General features: G+C 42.4%; 2 protein-coding genes across 3 annotated transcripts; both read right to left on the reverse strand.

The window, feature by feature from the left end:
• Positions 1-193: 193 nt before the first annotated feature.
• Positions 194-10502, reverse strand: LOC139751871 (mitochondrial amidoxime reducing component 2-like). Of its 2 annotated transcripts, none has more exons than XM_071667513.1 (8): positions 10389-10502; positions 7048-7152; positions 6511-6633; positions 3926-4105; positions 3096-3276; positions 2510-2712; positions 1663-1737; positions 194-1190 (listed from the first exon to the last, which is right to left on the reverse strand). In XM_071667513.1, the coding sequence occupies exons 2-8, from the start codon at positions 7149-7151 to the stop codon at positions 1031-1033; spliced, it is 1026 nt and encodes a 341-aa protein (XP_071523614.1). In that variant the 5' UTR covers position 7152; positions 10389-10502; the 3' UTR covers positions 194-1030. The 2 variants fall into 2 exon arrangements, with proteins under 2 accessions (XP_071523614.1, XP_071523613.1); XM_071667512.1 differs by lacking the exon at positions 10389-10502 and adding an exon at positions 9382-9537.
• Positions 10503-10664: 162 nt separating this feature from the next.
• Positions 10665-21808, reverse strand: LOC139751872 (mitochondrial amidoxime-reducing component 1-like). Its single transcript, XM_071667514.1, has 8 exons — positions 21639-21808; positions 16726-16829; positions 15698-15820; positions 15219-15401; positions 14839-15019; positions 13926-14128; positions 13003-13077; positions 10665-12011 (listed from the first exon to the last, which is right to left on the reverse strand). The coding sequence occupies exons 2-8, from the start codon at positions 16824-16826 to the stop codon at positions 11879-11881; spliced, it is 999 nt and encodes a 332-aa protein (XP_071523615.1). The 5' UTR covers positions 16827-16829; positions 21639-21808; the 3' UTR covers positions 10665-11878.
• Between the last annotated feature and the right edge of the window lie 1264 nt (positions 21809-23072).

The raw sequence follows: 23072 nt of genomic DNA on the forward strand, positions 1-23072 counted from the left end.
GCCCAGCTGGCTGTAACTTGCGCCCAGGCTAGTGAGATTAGTGGATCGCAGTGCTACCCACTTTACTTGGTAAGGTCATGCATCTGTATGAGCATTCTTGTTTGTGCTTTGATCTTCGTTTAACAGTCAGTTTAACCCTCAGAACAGAAGTTTGAACCACAAAACAATTCAAATGAATCATAGTAAAAAATAATTCCTTCAGTAATTCTTTATTTAGCATATGTACAGATTGTAACATTAGCTTTTAGTGATTTAGTGATACATTCAGTGTTGTAGATCGTAAAACAGGTGATAACAAGACAGTGTTAGAATTTTAACAATACTGTATGATACTGTTCGTCTGAGGTGTTAGGTTAGTGTTGAGAGCCGTCAGAACTCGCCATCCTTTCTCATTAGTGTACTAAGAAGCTGTCTTTCAGACACTTCGTACGTCACCTTACATTTTTAGTCTCATTTGTACAAAGTAAAAACGCTTTGAACTTAAATGAATCCTATGTTTATGGTTCTACTTAGCATAGATGTGTCAGATGTATTGTCTAGCCTTATTTATCAACATGTGTATATTCCTTTTATAGGATTGGAACTTGTTTGATTGATGCCTTGTGTACCATTTGGACAGCTTTGATAGGATCCACTGCTCTCCGTGCAAAGGACGGGGTGCACAGTAGGTTATCGAATCCCGATCCCCTTTTAGCAATACCTGTACATTCTTGCAAGTTTTTCTTATATTTTGGTAGATAATTATTCTGAAGTAGATTAATACTTGAGAGCTTACACATATGATTATTATTGGTAGATAATTATTCTGAAGTAGATTAATACTTTAGAGCTTACACATATGATTATTATTGGTAGATAATTATTCTGAAGTAGATTAATACTTGAGAGCTTACACATATTATTATTGGTTAAAATACAATGATTGATGTTACTTAATCCAAAGAAAAATAACTTGTTTGTGCCCCGAAAACAATAGTTAGCTGCATTAGGGAAGGTCTGAGCCAGTACTCTCCCTGCGGTGTGTTACTTCTTAGAAGATTGTCATCTGTGGGTTCACTGAGGCTCTGGCTACCAGCACCTTATCCCCTACTTTCACTGGTCCTGTGACGTCAATGCCCATGTTAATGCCAAAGATAGGCTTGGCCTCCCAAGCCTTAGCCAAACTGGGCGGCTCGCTCAGTATCCGGAACCTGTGTGACAGGGAAGAACTAGTGTAAATATCGTAATGGACGAATGGAAATAACATCATAATTCGGGTGGTGACCGGAGGGGACACAGTCAGTGATGTTTTGTGGTCGACTGTGTGACACAGGTTCATATTTGTCCTAATCATACCTTCCCTCCTGTTGGTTTCCCTCCTACCGTCCCATTCCTCCTGTTTGTGTCCCTGCCTCACCTCATGCTAGTCTCTTTATTACCCATTCCCTCTCTCCTACCATTCCTCAACCCCTTTTATTCGTCTCCATTTTAACCTTCCTCTCCCACCTGCTTATTCCCTTCCATGAAACTCGCTGCCCACCCGCCCATGTTGTGACCCTACATTTTCCATCCTCATCCTATACTGCCCTATACCTCCCTACCCTACACTTACCCCCGTCCCTCCTTTCCCCTCCCCTACCCTACACTCACATCCGTCTAACCCCTCCCCTCCCCTACACTTACCTACGGAGGGAGGCGAGAGGTTCCTGTTCGGGGTTCCTTTCACCTGTGGTAGGATCCACTGTCGTTGTTATACACCTGTGAAAAGGAAAGGGTCACTAAATACAATACTTCGCCAGTAACTGATGTTCATCATCTCACGGGCTGTCCAAAACTCCAAACTCTTTGTTAATTCCAAGTAATGTTTTACTTTTTTATGGTGAAGGCTCCAGTCACAGACAAAAGTCCACATTAACGAGAGGCACTAATTGATATACAAAGAAGTCAATAAAAGGAAAAAAAAGAGACAAAGTAAAGTATTTACGAAGTTTTGGAGGTAGTGAACATTATCTCTAAATTTTCTTAGTAACATATTTGGATATAACATTACATTACATTATATTGTTTAACGAACACACTTCAATGCAGTTCATTACATACACAATCCCTCCATGCCTTATGTGTGACCTCATCACCAATGTTTGTACTAAGAACCATCTACAAACGATACTCGGTAAAGAGACTGTGGAAAAGCATGAATGCTTCTTCCTGTCCTGTTAACAGAGGGAGTACTAAACATGTTTAAAGAGACTGTGGAAAAGCATGAATGATTCTTCCTATCCTGTTAACAGAGGGACATTAAACATCAAGCAAGGCAAGAGTTGAGAGACAAATAGAAACGAGAAATCGACAGGAAACCTTTAGATTCAATATAGGACATCTGGAGTTATCTTGGGCATGTTGACGTGCTGATTCTTGGCTACGGAACAGCCTTTGGGGCTGGTGGCCAGGATCCCAACATCATCGACAAAAAGAAAACGGTAGCCAAAGCCTTAGGCTAAAGCCCCAAGTAACATTACGAAGTACTCACCTCTGGCAGGGCTTGATCAGCCTGAGGACCACTTGGCCGATCTTCACGAAGGCCCAGTCGTCCTCGTCGAACGGCGGCGCCCCTCGGACGATGATGTTGGCCCGGAAACGAGCCATGGTGACGGGGTCTTCCAAGCGGTCGTTGAGGTCTTTCAGCGACGACTCTGACGTCAATAGGTAGGCGCAGGTGTCCGCGTAGTACGTCTTGAGTGAGAATCATTTACTAAGGACAGACTACTCACTGATTCTTACGTCTAGGGTGAGAATCATTTACTAAGGACAGACTACTCACTGATTCTTACGTCTAGGGTGAGAATCATTTACTAAGGACAGACTACTCACTGATTCTTACGCCTTGGATGAGAATCATTTACCAAGAACAGACTATTAACTGAATCTTTCTCATACTGAAAACAGTTGAAAATCGAAGGAAAAAGAGGTACCAAAAGATATGAGTAATACGTGTACCAACCTACAGTATCTATAAACATGCTCATTTTACTCGTATTAAGAGCATACATCAGGGTTACATGCTCATTTTACTCGTATTAAGAGCATACCTTAAGGTTACAAGATCTCCCACTCACTCTATCTTTATTCCGATACCGTGGGAAGTCATAGTAGTCCATTCTGCGAGCTGGTCTGTCCTCCACCAAGTTTCCTTTGTACAACAGTCGAACCTCCGTCTCGCCGTTGAAGAGGACAGTGGTAAGCCACTTGGCAGCTTCGTCTCCACAGTCTACGCCTCGCGCATAATAAGTCCAGACCCTGCGGGTATTTACGATTTGATTTACCGGAAAGACTGTTTTCTAAACGGGAGAAAACGTTGTCAGTGTCACATTGGTAAATTGGTACACCTCTTTCTCAGTGATGTGGAGGTAAATGTATAAGAGTTGCCGTTTATAGTCACGAGGTATTTATAAATCTGAGATGAATAAATGAGCGAAAGCTGCAACCAGGATCTTAATAATAACCAATACGAAATACAGTAATTAACGTAAATCATATTACAATTGGAGGGCTGTAGAAAATTTGTAAATGAAAAGTTCGCTGAATACATATTGTATAATGGATAAATTGCTACGTGAGAACAGATATATTATTGCTTTTTTATTTGTATGCACCTTTAGGGGGAAATGTTCATGGTAATGTTTCTAAATTAGATGGTAACTGAGAATTTGGTTTGAGATTTGCTGGTGGTGAATAGATGAAGCCGAGACACTAACGTTAGCTGAACAGAAACTAAACCAAACCAAAGTACCCTAACATACCCAAAACCTAGCTGTTCATCTTCCATGAAAAGAAAATTGAAAAAAAAAAAAAATCAGTTCCACCGGAATCCAGAATTAAATATTACACAAATTAGACAATTCGTTCATAACAGTGCTATGGGTTGAAAAGTCTTTCCTCCACTCACTTGGTGTGGACAATCTTCCACTCTCTGAGAGCTTTTTGTAGGTCAAACTTGATTGGCGGGAAGCCGTCAGCCTCAAGTGTGACGGTGTGGTCTTCTAATGTCAGCGCCACCATTGTCAGTCGTCCTGCTTGGCGACACGTCACAAATCTACAGTCTTTTGCCTGTACCACCAGGAAGGACCTGGATGGAGTAAAAGTATAACATATAAGTATTATTATCTATGGTTTAAAGGCCAGTTCATGAACGCTATGTGTATATATACCTTACATGAGCAAGGTGCCCATTTTATCGACCACCTCCTAAGGGTGGATGAACAGCTGGGTTCACTGTGGGTTGACAGCAACATCCAGGATACCAACCTGTGCGCTCGACCCTGGGCGGCCCGTGAATACGCCACAGTCAGGAACGCCAACTACTACACCTTGGAAGTCCTTTGGCACTAAATTAATACCCTTGAGTACAAGGATACGACCCTTGGGTATGATGGTGTGACCTTTGATCTAATCCTCTGAGGTCAGTTCAAAGAGCAGGCCATCATACCCAGGTTTCGTGCTGTCCGGTCATGCTAAAAGGTCGTTAACATCATGGTTAAATACCGTACTTATTTAGGTCTTGATCTCTCATCAGTTAATGGTTTTGATGCGAGAAAATATCACTAATCACCCCTGCTAATGTGACATATTAACTTCTTCAAAACTAAGATCTTAAAATAGCCTCTACTTCATTTGTTTCATTTATTTTCATTTATAGGAACCATAAGTTTGCAATTTTCATTTACTTTTGAATGAAAAAATATCGGATACATATTTTTCAATCATAACGCGTGTCTGAAAAGTGAAATTGCCATTCAGTAATTCTAAGGTAATTTGTAATTTAACTCATCACCCTGCTACTGCGCTAATGTCATGTTAGCATTTCACTAAATTCAACTTTTTTACATGTATATTATTTTGAATAAGAAAATACTATGTGATTTATCAATTCAAGTATATGCAATATAGTAAATAAGGCAACTTGCATAAGTACATATTTTCCATAACGTTGACGGTGCTCAGATCAACAGACGGGTGCTGGTTAGCAATGCCGAAAACCACTTTCTCGTTTTGTTGGCCATTTTATGGTGTTCTTATCCTAAGATGTGATACCAAAGAAGAGATTGAAGTACAAGAAAAGGCGTCCTATGGCCAAAGTCTCAAAGGTACGTTCTTCAAGTAGGTTTCAAGGAAAGTCAGAAAATGTAGAATTTTGAAATGGAAGTGGACTAGGTGAGGTAAAGTCACGTTAGCAGTTATCGTTGTAAGGACTCAGATGGTACCACTCACGTCAAAAAATATATTAAGAACGGGATATACCTCAAAGACGTCCCAAAGTGAGTTAGGAATGTCTTGAAGGCGACGTAGCAAAACATTATTTGCGTCAGATTCTTGCCAACGAACCCATGTGGTATGAATGTAAACAAAATTGAGATGTTAATAATTATGAAGGTTAATAGAACAAAATTGTGTTTGAGTAGTATTTTTCCCCCATTTGAGAAAGGTTTTGTCTGTGTAGTAGTATATAAAAAAGCTGTACTAGTCTATAAAGTGCTGTAGTAGTATATGAAGTAACATGAAGCAGTGTATTATTAAAAACATAATCCTTTGGAAACGGTTTTGAGATAAACTTTCAGTTTGTATCATCAGTGTTAACACAATCTCCCTATCTTTTCAGGGAGGCTTGCTGGAGGCTCAAGATGCACAGCCAGTGGGTAACAGATACAAGGAAAACTAGAACTAAGAATTCATTCGTCTCAGGTTTATTAAAGCTTTTTGAGATTGATAAATTCCTAGCTCTTCCTTTAACTTTTCTTTGATAACTTTTACCCACTTGTTCACCATGGGGTACACTGGAGGAAAGTCTTCTGTAAACGGAGGTATGTAAAGACAGACTTTATTTATAGACTTGTATGTATGCAGGATTCTAAATACATTTACACTTTTTGCATGACGTTGCAGCCCCTTAGATGTGATGGTCTGATCTTTGACCTGACCCTTTAAGGGTCAAGCCATCGTACCGTAGGGTAGCAATGTTGTTGTTAAGGAGTTAATGTTTTATTCTCGTCGGTTCTTTAGCATGTGAGTAGACCTCCTAATGTTGTCATATAATGTGTGTGTGTGTGTGTGTGTGTGTTTGTATGTCGGGTTTGATATAGGATCTGCCATCTTAACCTTCAAGCAGGAATGTTAAATATATGTACAAGTTGATGTGTACGTTATGTCATCTGTTGACTTTGGCAGTTTTGATGTAGAGTTTAAGGTGCTTAGCAAGACGGTAAATGCCAAGGTATCAGATTTTTTTTTTTTTGACGAAATGTAAAGCTTGTTATTAAATGCACGGTACCCGTGGAATGTGTTTATAAGTTCTTGAAGGTCAAGTCTAATTGAGCTGTTGATACGAGACACACAGTTGTTCCAGGGAAGTTTTGTTTTTGATAGTGGTGGTGGTGGTGTTGATAATGGTGAAGAGAGTGGTGGTGATAGTGTTGAGTGGTGGTGAGAGTCTGAGTTTAGAAAGACTCGTTCCTGACACCGGGTGAACTGACTGACCTGTCCTGGAGGTCACCATGAGCGAGGCCATGGGTGGTGGCCTGGGCTTGCTCCACCGACACGCCCCGACCAGACTTGAGCGGGAAGATGGTCAGGTCGCTGACCTCGCCCACCTCCTCCCACCTGCCGGCAAGTCAAGTAAATGTCATTTGCTGTCATCACAACCCTGAAGACAGGGGAATGTTGCAACACACATACAAATGTCTGAAGAAAACAGACAAGCACGAAGAAAGATAACCTTTTGAGCATGACACAATGACCCATTGGTGTGATAGGCTGAACTTTGACCTGATTCTTAGGGGTCAGATGAAGTAGGTATACGAAGGGACTTATACAGAAGGCATTTGCTTGAACTTAAAGATTAAAGCTGACCTTTACAAGATTATGTGATTAAACATATATATATATATATATATATATATATATATATATATATATATATATATATATATATATATATATATATATATATGAAGTGTGGCTAATCTGTTCATCAACCGACAACAAAACACAACTTATATTTGGTTGTAAACTCACTCATCAGGAAGTTGTAACGAGGTGTATCGTCTCCACGCCCACCAGCCAGCAAGCGCTCCCACACCCACGCTCACAGCCACGCCCACCGCTGTCTTCTCCAACATCCTGACAAAGCAAAGACTGTTGATGAAACATTAACCTAGTATCTGACCTGACCCTTCTGTCATATGACATGCGTTTACATTGTTGATGTTGGATGTACTCACATAGCACTTCAGTGTACATACATCGAGAAATTCACATATATACAGGTTCTTTGTAGACAGCAAGAGGATTGATTTACATATGTTAGAAAACGGAAGGTAGACCCGAGGATACAAGGAATACGTTCTTTTATTTGATGTGGTTTATACTCAGCAGTTCTGTTCAGTGTTAGAAGAAAGCACTCGGGTAAAGTACATGACAAGAGAGCAATTTCGATTTGGTGAAAACTGAGAATAATGATAGTATACCAATGAAGAAAGAGGAGCTGAGGAATTAGAAGTTGAATGCAGTGATGACTGGTGGAAAAAAAAAAGACAAGGTACCCAAGGTAGGGCCTTTTACGAGTATAAAACCCGTATCATACACCCAGATGTTTGTTTACAAATCATGAGTTCACTCCGGAGGCACAGGTCCTTGTTAGCCATGGACGTATATACTTTCACTCAAGCACGTACAAGTTGGTCGTCATCTTCCCTCGGTTGCTGTGAGTAGGGCGGATCTGATAATGAGGCGGGGTGGGATAATGGTGTTTGTGGAAGGTTGGGAGAAACAATGGTATGGGAGGAAGCATGTGAGTCATAGTGGTTCATGTGAGGTTATTGTCTCGGGTGTGATTCATGAGCTGTCACTCTCTGGGGCACGACCCCTTGAGCACGACGCTGTCCCGCGTGCGCGGTGGCACGACCCCTTGAGCAAGACGGCGGTAAGATCCACGCGTGTGTGTGTGATGGTCAAAGACCGGGGTTTCGTGTCCCTAAGGGTCGTATACTCTAGTCAAGGGGTTCAAAAACCTCCCTCAGGAGGAACCTGTTCCGTGTCAGCTCGTGGTGGTTCTTGTGTCTTGTCTGTCGTTTTCTCATACGAGCCCAACCTCCTCTGCCTCCTGAGCTGCTATTATTCACCCCATCACACCGTCTCCCCCCCTCCCCCCCCCACAACGTGTCCTCCCCATCACCCCGTGTCGTCCTCTCAATGAAATGATACATAGTTTGGCCCTAAGAGAGACGTGTATGTGCGTCTAGATTCTCTCGGTCCACGTCAAGCACATGGGGCCTTTCTGCATGTCAGTTCGTCCAGTGGGATTATATGTCTTACATATTAGCTGAGTTGTGCCACTGCTTCTACAAGTAGGTCGTGTGTTGGTGTGTGTGATTAGGAGGAGGAGGAACTTGTAAGGTTGCGGTGATGACCTTGCTGCGGTAGGGCAAGGCTGGTGTGAGGAATTTAACTGGGTGTGTTGGGGCAACCACATTATTCAGGATTTTACCTTAGTTTTCTTCTTTTGTTTTCTCAGTTGAGGGTTCCAGTTACATGCAGAATGCCTCCTCGTTACAAAGTCGCGTGTGAGAAGGGAGCAAGAGAAATAAACAAAATAATCTCAGCTTTTGAGGATTTAAAAACCAGACCTTTCCAAAGGAATAAGTTGTAGCTGGTTGAGGAGATATGATATAAAGTTCCAAAGTTTAGCAGCGATGGAAAAGAAACAGAGATCACAACGGTCCAATCTTGAGCAGTTAACAATGCACACTAATCACATAACGCAGTGGCATGCTGAATAGTATGTTCTTTAGCTAATGGGGGGTATGCAAGGAGCCAGTTCTCAAGAGAAAAGTAACATATGTAGAAGAAGGGAAAGAACTAACAGAGCAGCGTAGGGCAAATGGTAGTAAGTTTTGACGTCAGAATGAGAGAGTTGCTGAGCTGCATTGCCTTAAACTCCACCCTTTTACAAAGAACAGAAACCTCTCCTGGTATGAGAGACATGTTCTTCTTACTAATATGCATACAAGCTTTTGTGTAATCAGAGCAACTGTTCAGAGGATAAAAATCTTCGTTATCTGAACACCACCTGTGGTAACCTTGAGGAAGACAAAAAAAGCTTCTTATGTAATCTAAACATTTGAAGATAAGGGTATATGTCAACAGTGATAAGAAGCAGGTAAGGTGCGTTGAGTGGTGGAATTAAAGTCTTGAAAGATGGTTAATGGAGGGAGGGGGTTGTGGAGAATAGAAGGAAGGGAAATGGATTAGGGAGATTATTAACCTTTAACGGGTTATATTATCCTGACTAGGCTTATGGACACGGACTTTTAAACTTTTAAAGTTTTCATTAGCCACAGAGGAACTTACCTCAAAGTTTACTGGGATAGTGAAACACTGAAGAACTTGCTTCTGTTGAACGTGGCAGCTGAGCCATCCAGGGTAGTAAGAGAGTGAGTCAAACACTGGTAAGATAGCAACTGAGAGTATGCCTGGCCTGGCCACCACTTGTGTTCAACACTCGCCGCTAACACTGGAGCAATTACATATTTTTTCACAAACTTAGTTATTTTTCTTTTCCCCATTCCAGCTGTATAGAAGGTTCTAATGAATGATGTATTGATAGAGATGTGAAGATATTTAGGTAAAGGTGATTTTGAGATGGATTTTATTGAAGGGGAAATATAACAGTACAATTGAATATGTATAACCGATATCGTTCAAGGCGGATCTTGATAAAGCTGCCAGACGAACGATGTTTTATCCCGCATACGATGATAAAATGTATAGTGTGTCGGTTCCAGTGACTGTGTAGTTAAGTTTTCCTTTTGCTGATTTATTCTTTACCTTATGAAGCAACTGATGAGTTTAAGTTCTCAATATTCAGCGTCGTTTTACATGATTGAGGAAAACAAGAGAGACCTGAATTCTTCAGCGCCAGCGGCGATTACGTGAGAATTACATGAGCAGGTTAATAATGATGATGTTTATCCTCTTACATAAGATCACGTGTGATGTCATCATTTTCGGGCAGGATGGTTCTAGGTATGATGGTTTGGGGTCTTTCACAAGATCCTTTACGTCCATACAAAGTTGTTTTGAGCCCTAAGGCCTGTCAACTGCCAGGGTTGTCAAAGCCGTACAATCTCTCAGCATTTTCCTCGGGTGTTCATTGAATATGATTATGAATCCACACACTCTGACTTTGTATGTATCCTTGTAGGTTGTAATACTTAAGGAATGCATAATGTGACGGTCAGATTCGTCAGATTCTCCACGAAACACACACACACACACACACACACACACACACACACACACACACAGGCATATATATATGGCACTCGACGAACTACAGCAATACACAAGAGACAGACCTGCTTAAACCTTACGATGATGTGGTCTTAACGTGAATCCAGCAGCTAGGCGAGGCTGGTTGTTGTCCTGTCATAGTGACTTGTGGCGCAGACCGAGAGTTGCCACTTACACACACACACACACACACTGTTATGTTCACATCTTGCAAAGAGGTTAGAGACATTCTTATGTGGTTGTTGTTTGTTAGATGAATTATACTAATAAACATTAGATTGGGTAGATGCAATAAGGTAATATACTCGATACAGTAATACCCTGAGATACAGCAGTGCATTGATAAACGATACTGTAATGCTTGAAGCGTAGTAATACATGAGCCCCACTTATACGTATTTTCTCAGTCTTTACAACCAGTCGAAAATGTGCTGTCATGTATTTAAGTGTAAGACCATATGTGGTCTCCACTGTGTGTACAGGGCAGTGTGTTTGTGTCTGGTAATAATGACCTAGCCTGTTCACGCGCGGAATAATGATAATAGAAATTATAAAAATAGTAATGAAAAACGATAATAACAATAGTAGTAGTAGTAGTAGGATTAAAATGATAGTCCTTACGTAAATATTAATGTGGTGGTTTACGAGTTCACAGTGGCCTGGATGAGGCTGTTCCTTAAAGCATCCCGCATAAACCTGGACGGACATGCTGCAACTAGGGGACGAGGGATCTCCGGTGGGTGAAGGTGGCGAGAAACGGTGAAAGTTAGCTTTTCCAGAGGGCTGGATAAGGTCCGGTTGATGGTCGGAGAGAATCGGGAGGATTGTGTGTTGAGTTCCACATGATTGATGGTATACGGGGGGGGGGATGAACTTACATGCCCTGTTGTGTGGTGGAGAGGGACGGGTAAACAGAGAAGAGGTAGTAAAAGCTTTGCGGAAGATGAAAGCCGGCAAGGCAGCGGGTTTGGACGGTATTGCAGTGGAATTTATTAAAAAAGGGGGGTGACTGTTTTGTTGACAGGTTGGTAAAGACCCCGGGCAGGTGAGGCAGGGGTAGGTATTGGGGAAGATTAAAGTTGTTTGGGATGGTCATACTCTCACCGTCGTCTTTTCTACCACATATAGGAATATATAGAACAGTAGCAGATTACCTCGTCATGGAGCACCGAGGCCTTGTGTCACTACGTAATCTTTAAGAGGCAAGTAGAATTTGTATCAACAACTCTAATGATTTTTTGCTTGACCTCCAAACGCAGTGGTCCCTATTCATTGCCATCAACTGCTTAACAGGTACCAGTTGTTTACCTTCGTATAGTCTGATTATTCTGCTTTTAGATCCGTTTTCGTCTGTTTATAGCTCAGTTAGACCTTTGTCACTTGTAGGTCAGCCAGAGGGTTACACTATTTGACTCAGATCGTGACCAACCTAGGTGTTACCGTGGCCGTCTTAGTTCACTCGGATCGTAGACACTCACACTAGTTCAGCTTGATCCTGGCCAGATTAGTTCAGTCACACTGCAGTAATCTCAGATGACTCTAGGCTGTGGATGGTTTACGTTCTGGCCACCAGTACTTCATCCCCGACTTTGAGTGGCCCTGTGACGTCGATGGCCATGTTGATGCCGAATATTGGGCTCTTGACCCATTTCTTAGCCAGCTTGGCCGGCTCGGTCACCATCCGGTATCTGCAGTAGATGTGGAAAGTGAGTGTAACTAGGAAATTGCCATCCTGAGCAAGACGGGAACGACCCTTGGGGATGACAGGTTGTGGTGATGTCCTGATTGTTTTAACCCGATCCCCAAGGGCGGGGACGTCAGGCCCAAGGGTCGAACTTGTTGTGCTTGAGGTTTTGCACGGCACGTTTCACAAGGTGCCTAAAATTGCTTTGCACCATTATCTCTCTCTCTCTCTCTCTCTCTCTCTCTCTCTCTCTCTCTCTCTCTCTCTCTCTCTCTCTCTCTCTCTCTCTTTTTCTCAATCTCTTTCCCTGTTTCTCTCTCGTATTCCCTACCTACCTTTCTTTCTTTGTCTCCGTTGCAGTTTTCCTGCCCCCCCCCCACTCTCCCTCTCTCTTTCTCTTTCCTCGCTTCCTTCTTTTATTCTGTGCCTTTTCTCCCCCCCCCCCTCACCTACTCTTTTCCGTTTCTTTACATCTTTTTTTTTTCATCCGTAGCTCCATCGCTCTCTACCTCTTGCTGATTCCTAGTCTCCTCTCCTCTCTCCTTTCATCCACTTCTTTACCCATACCTTTTGATTTCCTGTCTCCCTAATTGCCTCCCTGTTCCTACCTATTCCTTTTGATTTCCTGTCTCCCTTATTGCCTCCCTATTCCTTCCTATTCCTTTTGATTTCCTGTCTCCCTAATTGCCTCCCTATTCCTTCCTATTCCTTTTGATTTCCTGTCTCCCTAATTGCCTCCCTATTCCTTCATATTCCTTTTGATTTCCTGTCTCCCTTATTGCCTCCCTATTCCTTTTCCTAATTCGACCTCTCCTCATGCATCATTCCTCGTTGCCTGTTGTTCTGTCACTTGGTGTCTCCCCTCTCCTGCCCTCCTATTATATTTTCCTCGTTATTCCCGTCTTGCATCTGTCTACCACGCAGCCCCTATATTCCCACGCTCTCTCGTTCTCTCCAGCCTCCCCCCTCACCCAACCCACCCACCCAGTACTCACGAGCGGAGGGTTGTGATTGGTTCGTGCTTAGGGTGTCGTTCCCCTGTCTCTGGGTCCACCGTTGTTTGTATACACCTGAGGGAGAACAGCGTAGTAGTAGTAGTTTAAGGTCGACCCCTATTAAGTCTTGAGGTCAAACACTTCCTCTGTATGATAAGCGAATGGATACATGAATAATCGCAATACTGAAGCGAATGGATACATGAATAATCGTAATGCTGATTGATAATGTCTGGTGATAAAGATCTGCTGTGGTAATCCTGAGCAGTAATTTCCCCTAGGACAAAGCAATGGTGTATGACCTTATCCCGCACAGAGCTACAGCCTTTGGAGGATCATGAGCTAGATCTACAGCCTGTGCAACACCTGACTGGGAATGAAAATTAAGAGGAGTCTTCGCTACCTGGCCCGTGAACTAAGAACCTCCAAAACATCTAAGACCCAGGTATACAACAGCACGCAGGAGGTAAACCCTCGAGGTTCTTTACCCGCTGGAGTCTAGCGGCTAGATCAACACTATTTGGAATACTAGTGTATCACCAGCTTCTGAAACACCTTTAGATAGAGTCGCAGCTCTGAACATCACTTGAACACCTCACGAACACCTCTGGAACGTGCTTTCACAAGAATGTAATCTCTGTATTCTAGGATTTAGCCTTTGGAACATCATTTGGCAAGCCTGTAGACTACGGCTTGTCAGTTTCCTAGCCTCCAGAGTACTATCTGTATAGTTTTAGTCTCAGGAACACAACTTTACAAGGCTATAGCCTCAGGAACTCCAGATGGCAAAGCTTCTGTCTTTAAACCACTACTTCACAAGACTGGAGCCTCTGGAACTCCAGATGGCAAAGCTTCTGTCTTTAAACCATTACCTCACAAGGCTGAGGCCTATGGAACTCCAGATGGCACCTTGAAGGCCTCACCTCTCGCAGGGCTTCAGCTTTCTGAGAACCACCTGGCCGATCTTCAGATATGTCCAGTCATCTTCGTCGAAGGGCGGCGCCCCGCGGACGGTGATGTTGGCCCGGAAGTTGGCCATGGTGACGGGGTCCTCCAGGCGAGAATTGAGATCCTTCAGCGACGACTGTGAAGTTACCAGGTAGGCGCAGGTGTCAGCGTAGTACATCTGCCCCAGAGAGATACATTGAGACCAATACAAGAAGGTGAAGCAGAAGGGGAAAGTGTAGACGGGCCAGCTGGAACATCTGATGAAAGTGATCTCTGTGAGGTGAAGGTGAAGCAGAAGGGGAAATGTAGACGGGCCAGCTGGAACATCTGATGAAAGTGATCTCTGTGAGGTGAAGGTGAAGCAGAAGGGGAAAATGTAGACGGGCCAGCTGGAACATCTGATGAAATTGATCACTGTGAGGTGAAGGTGAAGCAGAGGGGGAAAGTTTAGACGGGCCAGCTGGAACATCTGATGAAATCTGATCACTGTGAGGTGTTTTTACCGGTGGTATGAACACTGTGCACTGGGAACAGCAAGGTCAGCATTGTACACTGCATCTGGGATAGAGTCCCCAAGTATCTACGACATTTTCATCATGAGACAGGGTTGGATAGCTCGTAGTGCTCACCGCTGGAAATGTTAGATATAAGATTAATGCGTTCTTGGCGTCAAGAATAAAGAGTTATGTATATTACATTCAGTAGAGTGTAATGTGTGAACTGGGTGATGTGCTTGTGAACTGATTACGAACATCTGGCAACTCGCTACTTGTGTGTGTGTGAGGCAGAAAGAAAAGGCATCAACCAGGGCCAGGGAGGAAAACATGAGAGCCTCAGTGAGCTTAGCTCCTCAGAGAGATGTAAGGTGGTCTTGACCTACCTACCTACCCTGTCTGTCTTGAGGAACTTCGGGAACTCGAAGTAACGTGGCTTCATAGCCGGCCTCTTCTCCATGACATTTCCCTTGTACAGCAGTCGAACCTGTGTGGCTCCGTTGTACAGCATGTGGGTGAGCCACTCAGCAACCTCATCTCCACAGTCCACGCCTCTCACCGCGTCTCCCCACATTCTGCAACACCAGTCTGTATTCTTTAGAAAATGTATTACTTACAGATTTACCTCCGGAAATAAGGTCTTAAAGATCACAGAAATATTTTAGGGGTATTTGTAGATAAATTTTTTGCGTTTTGCATTATTTAACTAACTTTTTTGCTCGGCATCTCATACGAAATAAGATATTACGAGGAAATTGAAACTTTCCTGCTTGCCTGGCGTGGACGATTTCTGGGTTCTCGAGGACGTGTTTGAGGTTGAACTGAACCGGTTGGGCGGCGGCCCGGGCCTCGAGGGTGACCACGTCATCCTTCACCGTCAGCGCCACCGTCAGGAGCCTGCCCGTGTGACGCCCTCCTACGAACCTGTGTTCCTCCGCCGTCACCACCATGAACGCCCTGTGGAACTCCTTCGTTGTTTTTACCAGGGGGATTGAGCCTGAGTCTGTTATCATTAATCACGACATTCATATTGATAGAGTAAAAAAAAGTCATAGATTTAGGGAGAGAAAGAGAAAGACTGTGTCCAAAAGGTCTGTGGTTTTTGACACCATTTTGCCTAATTTCTCTTTTCCCCTTTTGCAGGTTTATATCACTCAGGAGATGAACTCAGACGTGCTGTGGAAAGTCGGTCTTGATTCGCGTCACTAACGCGTACGTCTTACCTTCCTGGGGGGGGGCAGATGTTGACTGACCTGTCCTGGAGTTCGCCATGGGCGAGGCCATGGGTGGTGGCCTGGGCTTGCTTCACCGACACACCCCGACCAGACTTGAGCGGGAAGATGGTCAGGTCGCTGACCTCGCCCACCTCCTCCCACCTGCCGGCAAGTAAGGCAAAGGTAATTTAACATACAGCCTTGTAGAGAAAGGGGGAAAAAAATAGTGTTATGTTTAACTCTGGATAAACTTACGGGAATAGTGATATACAGACCACTAAGTCTAACGAGGTGCCCCGTCAGGAAAATGACCAACCACCCCTCATAAGGTCACTTACCGTAGTTAACCTGTTAGATATGACAGTATGACCTTTGAGCACGATGGTACAGCTGCGACGTAACATGCCACTATCCTTTGACCTGAACTTTAGGGTCAGTTAGTACTATGCAGAGGAAGGGTCCTTAACATTTCTGTTTTTCTTAAGAGCAGCCATATATATATATATATATATATATATATATATATATATATATATATATATATATATATATATATATATATATATATATATGTACCTTTACACACACACACACACTCATACTCGCCTCCGCCTCTGTGTTACATGGAGTGGTATCACAAGCCTTTCGTCTCATAGATTCTTCTGGTGCCCAAGTGGTGAGTGTTACGTGTGATCCTTGTGCACACTCATGTTCATATGCACACAGCTTTCAGGTCGTACGGTGTATTCTGTTTGATAGGTAGGACGTTTACATGAGCGATATAATGCCATATAGGTGTGAAAGTGTGTAATTGCGTACATGTACGTTATGAGGAGGGAGTTCTATACTTATGTGTGTCTGTGTTTCTTTTTATGATAATGATAATAATTACTTCCGACTGGTAGAGGGAAAATAACTGATAAGTAAGGTCCAATATGTACTTACCATTAGGTGTGCAGTGAATGCACACATCAAGGGAAAGATGAGGACACGCTTAGATACGTCATAGTGTGGTGTGTGTATGTGTGTGTGTACCGAGAAATGCCTAGGGAGGTGTGGGTACTCACTCTTTAGGATGATGTGGGCGGGAATAGAGACGCCACGCCAACCATCCTGCCAGGGCCGCCATGCCCCCACACGCGAACGACAACTCCAGCCTCTCCAGCATTCTCTGGAGGGAGAGGGGAGAGAGAGTCTTAGCCACGTACCCAACACCCAACGCTTCCAGCAGTTTTTTGGTGGTGACCAGCCATTCGAGGATTGACCGTTAGGATACCTCCTTCTCTCCCTCGAACAGCTGAGCGGTGGAATTCTCTTCCTCCTATAGTCTTAAGTACAAACACCTGTGGAGCCCTTATTGATTTCCGCTAACTTTTTCCTCGCCGTTTGTTTCATCCAAGATGGCCTTTGACTCGGACATGTTTTGCTCTCGTGATGTCTCACCAAACTCATTTCTCCGGAGGTGATTAGGTCAGGTGAGGTCACCAGCCGTGACCTGCCACTAAGTTAGGGCGTCGTGAGCGTGCATAACACTGTGGGTCACCACAAGATACTCTGTGTGTATCTTGCAACATCAGATGGTATTGCCTCGTTTTCTGATGATATTTCATTATTTTCTTAATGTAATTGTCTGTATCTAGGACACAAACGCACGCACATACACAGTCAGGTGATGACAGAGCTATTGATCTGTAAGTACATTGTATACTGAAGGCATTTTCATCATTTCGCAATTGTAGAAGCTGGAAATGATAATCGAGTCAAACTAACCTCTCAAAACCAGAAGTAATTCAGACTAACCCTTACCTAACTTAACCGTAATCTAAACTAACCCTCACCTAACTTATCCTAACTTAACCGTAATCTAAACTAACCCTTACCTGACTAACCCTAACTTAACCGTAATCTAAACTAACCCTTACCTAACTTATCCTAACTTGACCGTAATCTAAACTAACCCTTACCTAACTTATCCTAACGTAACGTAAGGTAACGGTTATCTAATCTAACCCGTCTTATCCTAGACTTAGACGATTGGGAAGGTAAATTCTGATCGTGCCTTACAAAACCACACCCACTTTAATAAAAGATGTTCGTTAGCCCGTCATGCCTCCCAGCTGAAGGTTAGTCGATATGCGAACGGTCTCATGGACTGTGGGGAAGGTCTGTATGATTAAAACTGTATTCCATTCCCTCGGTGACCTAACACTCTTAAGCACGACAGTTAGACTCGTGAGCACGACTGTACGACCAGTGAACACGACAGTGCGACTGTAGGACTCATGAGCACGACGAGACGAGGTTTGCGTATGATGATGGTGTGGCCTCTGACCTGACCCTTACAGCGTCAGGTCACAAGCCATGCCACCAGACCAAAGAGTCCTAACTCCGCGCCCATGGGTCGTAAGGTCGTGCTGAAGTGGTTAACTTTACGACACAACCGTAAGTGAATAGGTAAATTCCACTCAGCTGTCCACACCGGTACCAAGACGCCAAGTTGAAGACACATCGTTAATGGATATCAATTACATTATAACTGTTCTTTTGTCGTACTTTCCGATGTGGGTGTGTGGTGAATATCATGAAGTTAGAGACGTGCATGTCTTACCTCACCCGTAGCTGCAGCAGAAGTGATCATATTGATCTAACATTCCTGTACCATTCGTCTCGGACTGCGCCATGCAGGGCGTGTATCTTTTCAAAGTCGTAAAGTGTTGGAGAATTATTGTCACATTGTAAATCCATTTGTATACATAATGTATCCTTCTCTTCATTACTGTTTTATCCTCAAAATAAAATTTACGTATTTCGTATCATGACATCATGAAGTGCTTATGTCCATCGCCTGATGTTTTTACTTCCAGAATGAACAACGAATGGAGGAGACATCCTGTGATTTGTATCAAGGACGCACTCGATCCACCCTGAATGATATCTTTCTAAACATGTTTATTTATCTCTGCTCAAGTGTGCTCACGCAAAGGAGTATCGAAATATATTTGTCTCGTTAGAAAGCCAACTTGTTAAAGTATACCTTATGTAACCTAACCTTAGATAGGTTAAACTAAGAAGAACTAGTTATTTAGATCTGGCTGATAGGTTTTTGATTATGTGAATGGCTGGCTAGTTATGGTTTAGTTTTTAAAAGAAAGCAGAATTATTTTCTCTTTATCAGCGAGGATAAAGTTGTAACAGGAAATAATTTGAAATTAAGTAGATCGTTCAAACGGAATCAACAAGTGATTTTTTTTTCTTTTCAGTTTTGTCCGGAAATATCAGAAAAAGAGTTGTACATAAAGTTTGAAACACACCACCAGCGTTCGATGGTACTGGAATGGCCACAATTAAAGGTACCAACGTCTGCAGAGCTATTATGAATACTTAATCATTATCGAGCAGCTTAGTTAGGGCAACACGCAGAGCAATGGGACACAGACTTGAGTTTAGATAGTAATATAAATTCAGGTGCGTACCAGACAAGACGTGGGATTGAGGACAGAGTACAATGATGGGAGTCTCTGTCAATATACATATTTTGGACAGTAATATATAAGTTAGAACTCATGAGGGTTACAGTGAGCGTTCAATGTATTCAGTGCACTGTCACGCATATTGTTGACTGTGTCATTACCCACACAGGGAATCGGTGCGTTTTAGTTTTTGCGAACAGGTTCGGTTATCATGTGAATCGCTGAATGATTTATTGCCGTCCACTCCTGATTGACATGGCTTTGTGTGTCGCTTTGTGCCTCGTTCTCCAATCATTGAAGCTGAGTCCTCGCTAGGCCTTTTTGTGCTCTCAGAGTCCTCTTTTGCATCAGTTTTCACTGGGTGGGTAGCGAAGAAGTATCAACTTTCCCCCTCTGGCGACAAAAAAAGAAATATGGATATGAAATGAGTTTGATCAGGTATGGTCTGAGGGTCTCATAGATTCAGTACAGATACAGTATAGCTTGGATAAGTACACGCGTACATGTATACACAAACATAGAGTATAAAGACGGTAAATGGAGGCTCATAGTCATATATTTATTGTGAATCATTTCGCCTTAAGGGATATTTGCTATGAGACACTGATGGCATAGTGTAGTGCGTGCTGTCTGCTGTGTATTCAGCAGTTTGCTCGCCAGCGAAGACTTCGCGTCATGGAATTGGTCGCTGGTATCCTCCTGTAAGGGGGGGATGATCTCAAGGCCTCCGTCTTGTACTTAGGTTTCCCATGTCGGTGATTGTTCATATGGGTGCACATTCTGACCCTCGAGGACACTAAGGATTCACTGTGCTTCATGGCGCGACGGCAGGGCTGGATGACAATGAGCTGGTTCCTGGCTCAGTATTGTGTGAATAACTTGTCGCATTCGATTTGTCCTTCCTTCTAAAAAAAAAAAAAAAAAAAACTCATCGCAACGCTCTATTTATTGATCTTTAACGCTATTTTTTTTTGTGGTAATACTGTGGTTGAGACGTATTATTGATCTCAGTTATTATTTGACATACGAATGTTTGCTGAATTATGGAGATTAGATCAATAAAACCCAATCCATGGTACCCAGAGATCGTACCGTCGTGCGCTCTGACCTTACCATCATACTGTAGAGTCGTACCGTCTTGCTCATTGCTCGTACCGACGTACCGTCGTGTTCACGGGTCGTACCGCCGTCGTGGTCAATAGGGGTGTCACACCTTCGCCCTCAAGCGATCAACACCGTAGCCAGTTAACGTATGATGGATTTTTTCTTTTTCTTTCGTATGCAGGATGATAATGTACGGTGCTCCGTCTTCACGTCTGGTGTGATGCCACTGGAGATGATGGAAGATTGGTCTCCACACATGAGCTAGCAAGGTGAGCGTCTAAGATGAGTCTCCACACGTGAGCTAGCAAGGTGAGCGTCTAAGATGAGTCTCCACACGTGAGCTAGCAAGGTGAGCGTCTAAGATGAGTCTCCACACGTGAGCTAGCAAGGTGAGCGTCTAAGGGAAGTTTCCCTTCTTCGATGTGGTTACTTATTTTACGAGGAACAAAGTGCACAATGAATAGTAATATTAGTATAAAGATAATATATAATGATATAATGATTAAGAATTATTGATATATTTATTATGATTTTTGTAGATATTTTGTTCCAATGTGGAGACGTTTGTGTGTTTGTAAGGGAAATACGAGATGTTTCTACTTCTTTTGCTTCATAGGATGTTTATACAGTTTTCAAAAAGAGATACGAATTTAAGAACGAAAAGTGGTAACTTAAATCATCTAAAAAAGTGTTATATATATATATATATATATATATATATATATATATATATATATATATATATATATATATATATATATATATATATATATATAAAACCATCTCCATTTCCCGTGTCAGTGAGGTAGCGCCAGGAAGCAGACTAAGAAAGCCATCCACTCGTATACACACAAATATACATACACGCACATACACGTACGTATACCTCGCAACATATATACATACCCAGGCATATATACACATGTACATATTCATACTTAATTGCCTTCATTCACTTCCGGCGCCGCCCCGCCCCACAAAGTTATCAGCTTGTGGAAACCCCGGATAATAACATGGCACCTTCAAATAACAATGTTTATTCCAACACCTTTTCTGTGGCACTTAGACAGTAGCACTTTCATAAACAGCACCTTATAGAATTAGTATCACTTAATTGCACCTTAAAATTACCTGGAGTTGAATAGCAGTAGAGGCAGCCCAAAAGTAAACTTCATTAGTCACTAGGCTCGACCTCAATGCTCTCATATACAGTTTCCTCTTACTTAAGTATATTTCTATTTCTTCCTTTTTAAGATATGGTCTGCTTTAATATGTGCCTCTCGTCCTTTAAGAATATGTCCAGTCCCGTGATCCTTACGAGACATCTCACTGTCTATCGCTAAGACTGCTGTATACAGTCTTGTGGAAACGCACACCTTAGGCTAAATAACCCTGAACATACCTACCAAAAGGTAGTGTGAAGCGTCCGTTCCCTCCTCGCTCGTCCTGTTTAATGAACTAAATTCGCTCGGGCGACGCCAAGCGTCTTTGAAGAAACATGAGAGCGTCGAGGAGCGTTCTTCCCCAGGGTTCTGTACACATATATTTGTGTATACTTTAAGTGCTATGCTTTGTAAAGTAATTAAATATGATCCTCTTTTTTTTGTATGTCACCAAATATTTCAGTCACATGTACACCTTTTTTGTATGTTACCAAATATTCAGTCACATGTATATCTTGTATTACTTCTTTGAACTTCATCGTACAGTCGTACTTGCTTCAATACACAATTTTTTTTTTTTTTTTTTTGCTGATTAGTCATTCTGGCTTTAGGCCCATTGACTACCAGGGTCATTAAGATCGTATACCTCCAATTGTAACCAATCAATTGAAAATCTTGAGAAAAGTCTATATGTGTTGAAGACAATTCTAAGGACATAAATTCTCTACATATATGGATCATCTTGCCATACTTATTCTCCTTAAAAACCTAATATTACACAGACGTTTGTATAGAATATATATAGTTGATATTTGAATTTGTACGAAAAACAAGGTCTCAGAGCATATCTTTAGGTTTTTAGTATATTATAATGTTTATTTTTCCTATCATATTATCGCTGGAAGAATTATATTTCTGGTACAGTTGATGACAGTGCAATAGAAACTGTTTAGGATGATGTGACCTACTAGTCTCACGTAGTTTGCTCAGCGAGAAGAGAGAAGGGACGACATATCCTTTTTCGTTTAGTTACCCATTTCCTATAGGAAGCAATTTCTCTGATAAGCCTTAAAGTGACGTTCTCTTGTTTTGTAAGGGATTCTTCAGTATACAGCTAAAATAACACTACTGGATTTCATTTGCAACGTTATTTTATAATTATATCTGTAGTTCCACCCTCCCCCCATTTCGTTCTTTTGTTGCCATAAAGATCAAGTATACGAAAGTGATATGAATATCATAGACAAAGGTAAAATTGAATTGATCAAGGGTAGTGCATGTATTGCCCACTTCAACAACTCCCTTTGGTTGTAGTGCATTGATCACATCACCAGTGTCTCTTGAGAGATGCACTCCCTTTATCGGACAGACTGTGTTGTTAACATCTATTGTATGTCTGTATTTCACATGCATAGATATGTGTATATATTCTGTTATTAACATCCACTTGCCCTATTAAAGCTTACTTCATTACTGTCTGATGCATTTCATAATTTTGCTTCATGTGTCTCAGACATTGTGATTTTTCCATCACACTTCACAAGTTCCATACGTCAGGAGGAACCTATGACTCGTTTCTCTCTCTCTCTCTCTCTCTCTCTCTCTCTCTCTCTCTCTCTCTCTCTCTCTCTCTCTCTCTCTCTCTCTCTCTCTCTCTCTCTCGTTATTTTTGTGGCT

Source organism: Panulirus ornatus, chromosome 12 (assembly GCF_036320965.1).
Source record: "Panulirus ornatus isolate Po-2019 chromosome 12, ASM3632096v1, whole genome shotgun sequence".
In the NCBI taxonomy this organism is placed as follows: domain Eukaryota; kingdom Metazoa; phylum Arthropoda; class Malacostraca; order Decapoda; family Palinuridae; genus Panulirus; species Panulirus ornatus.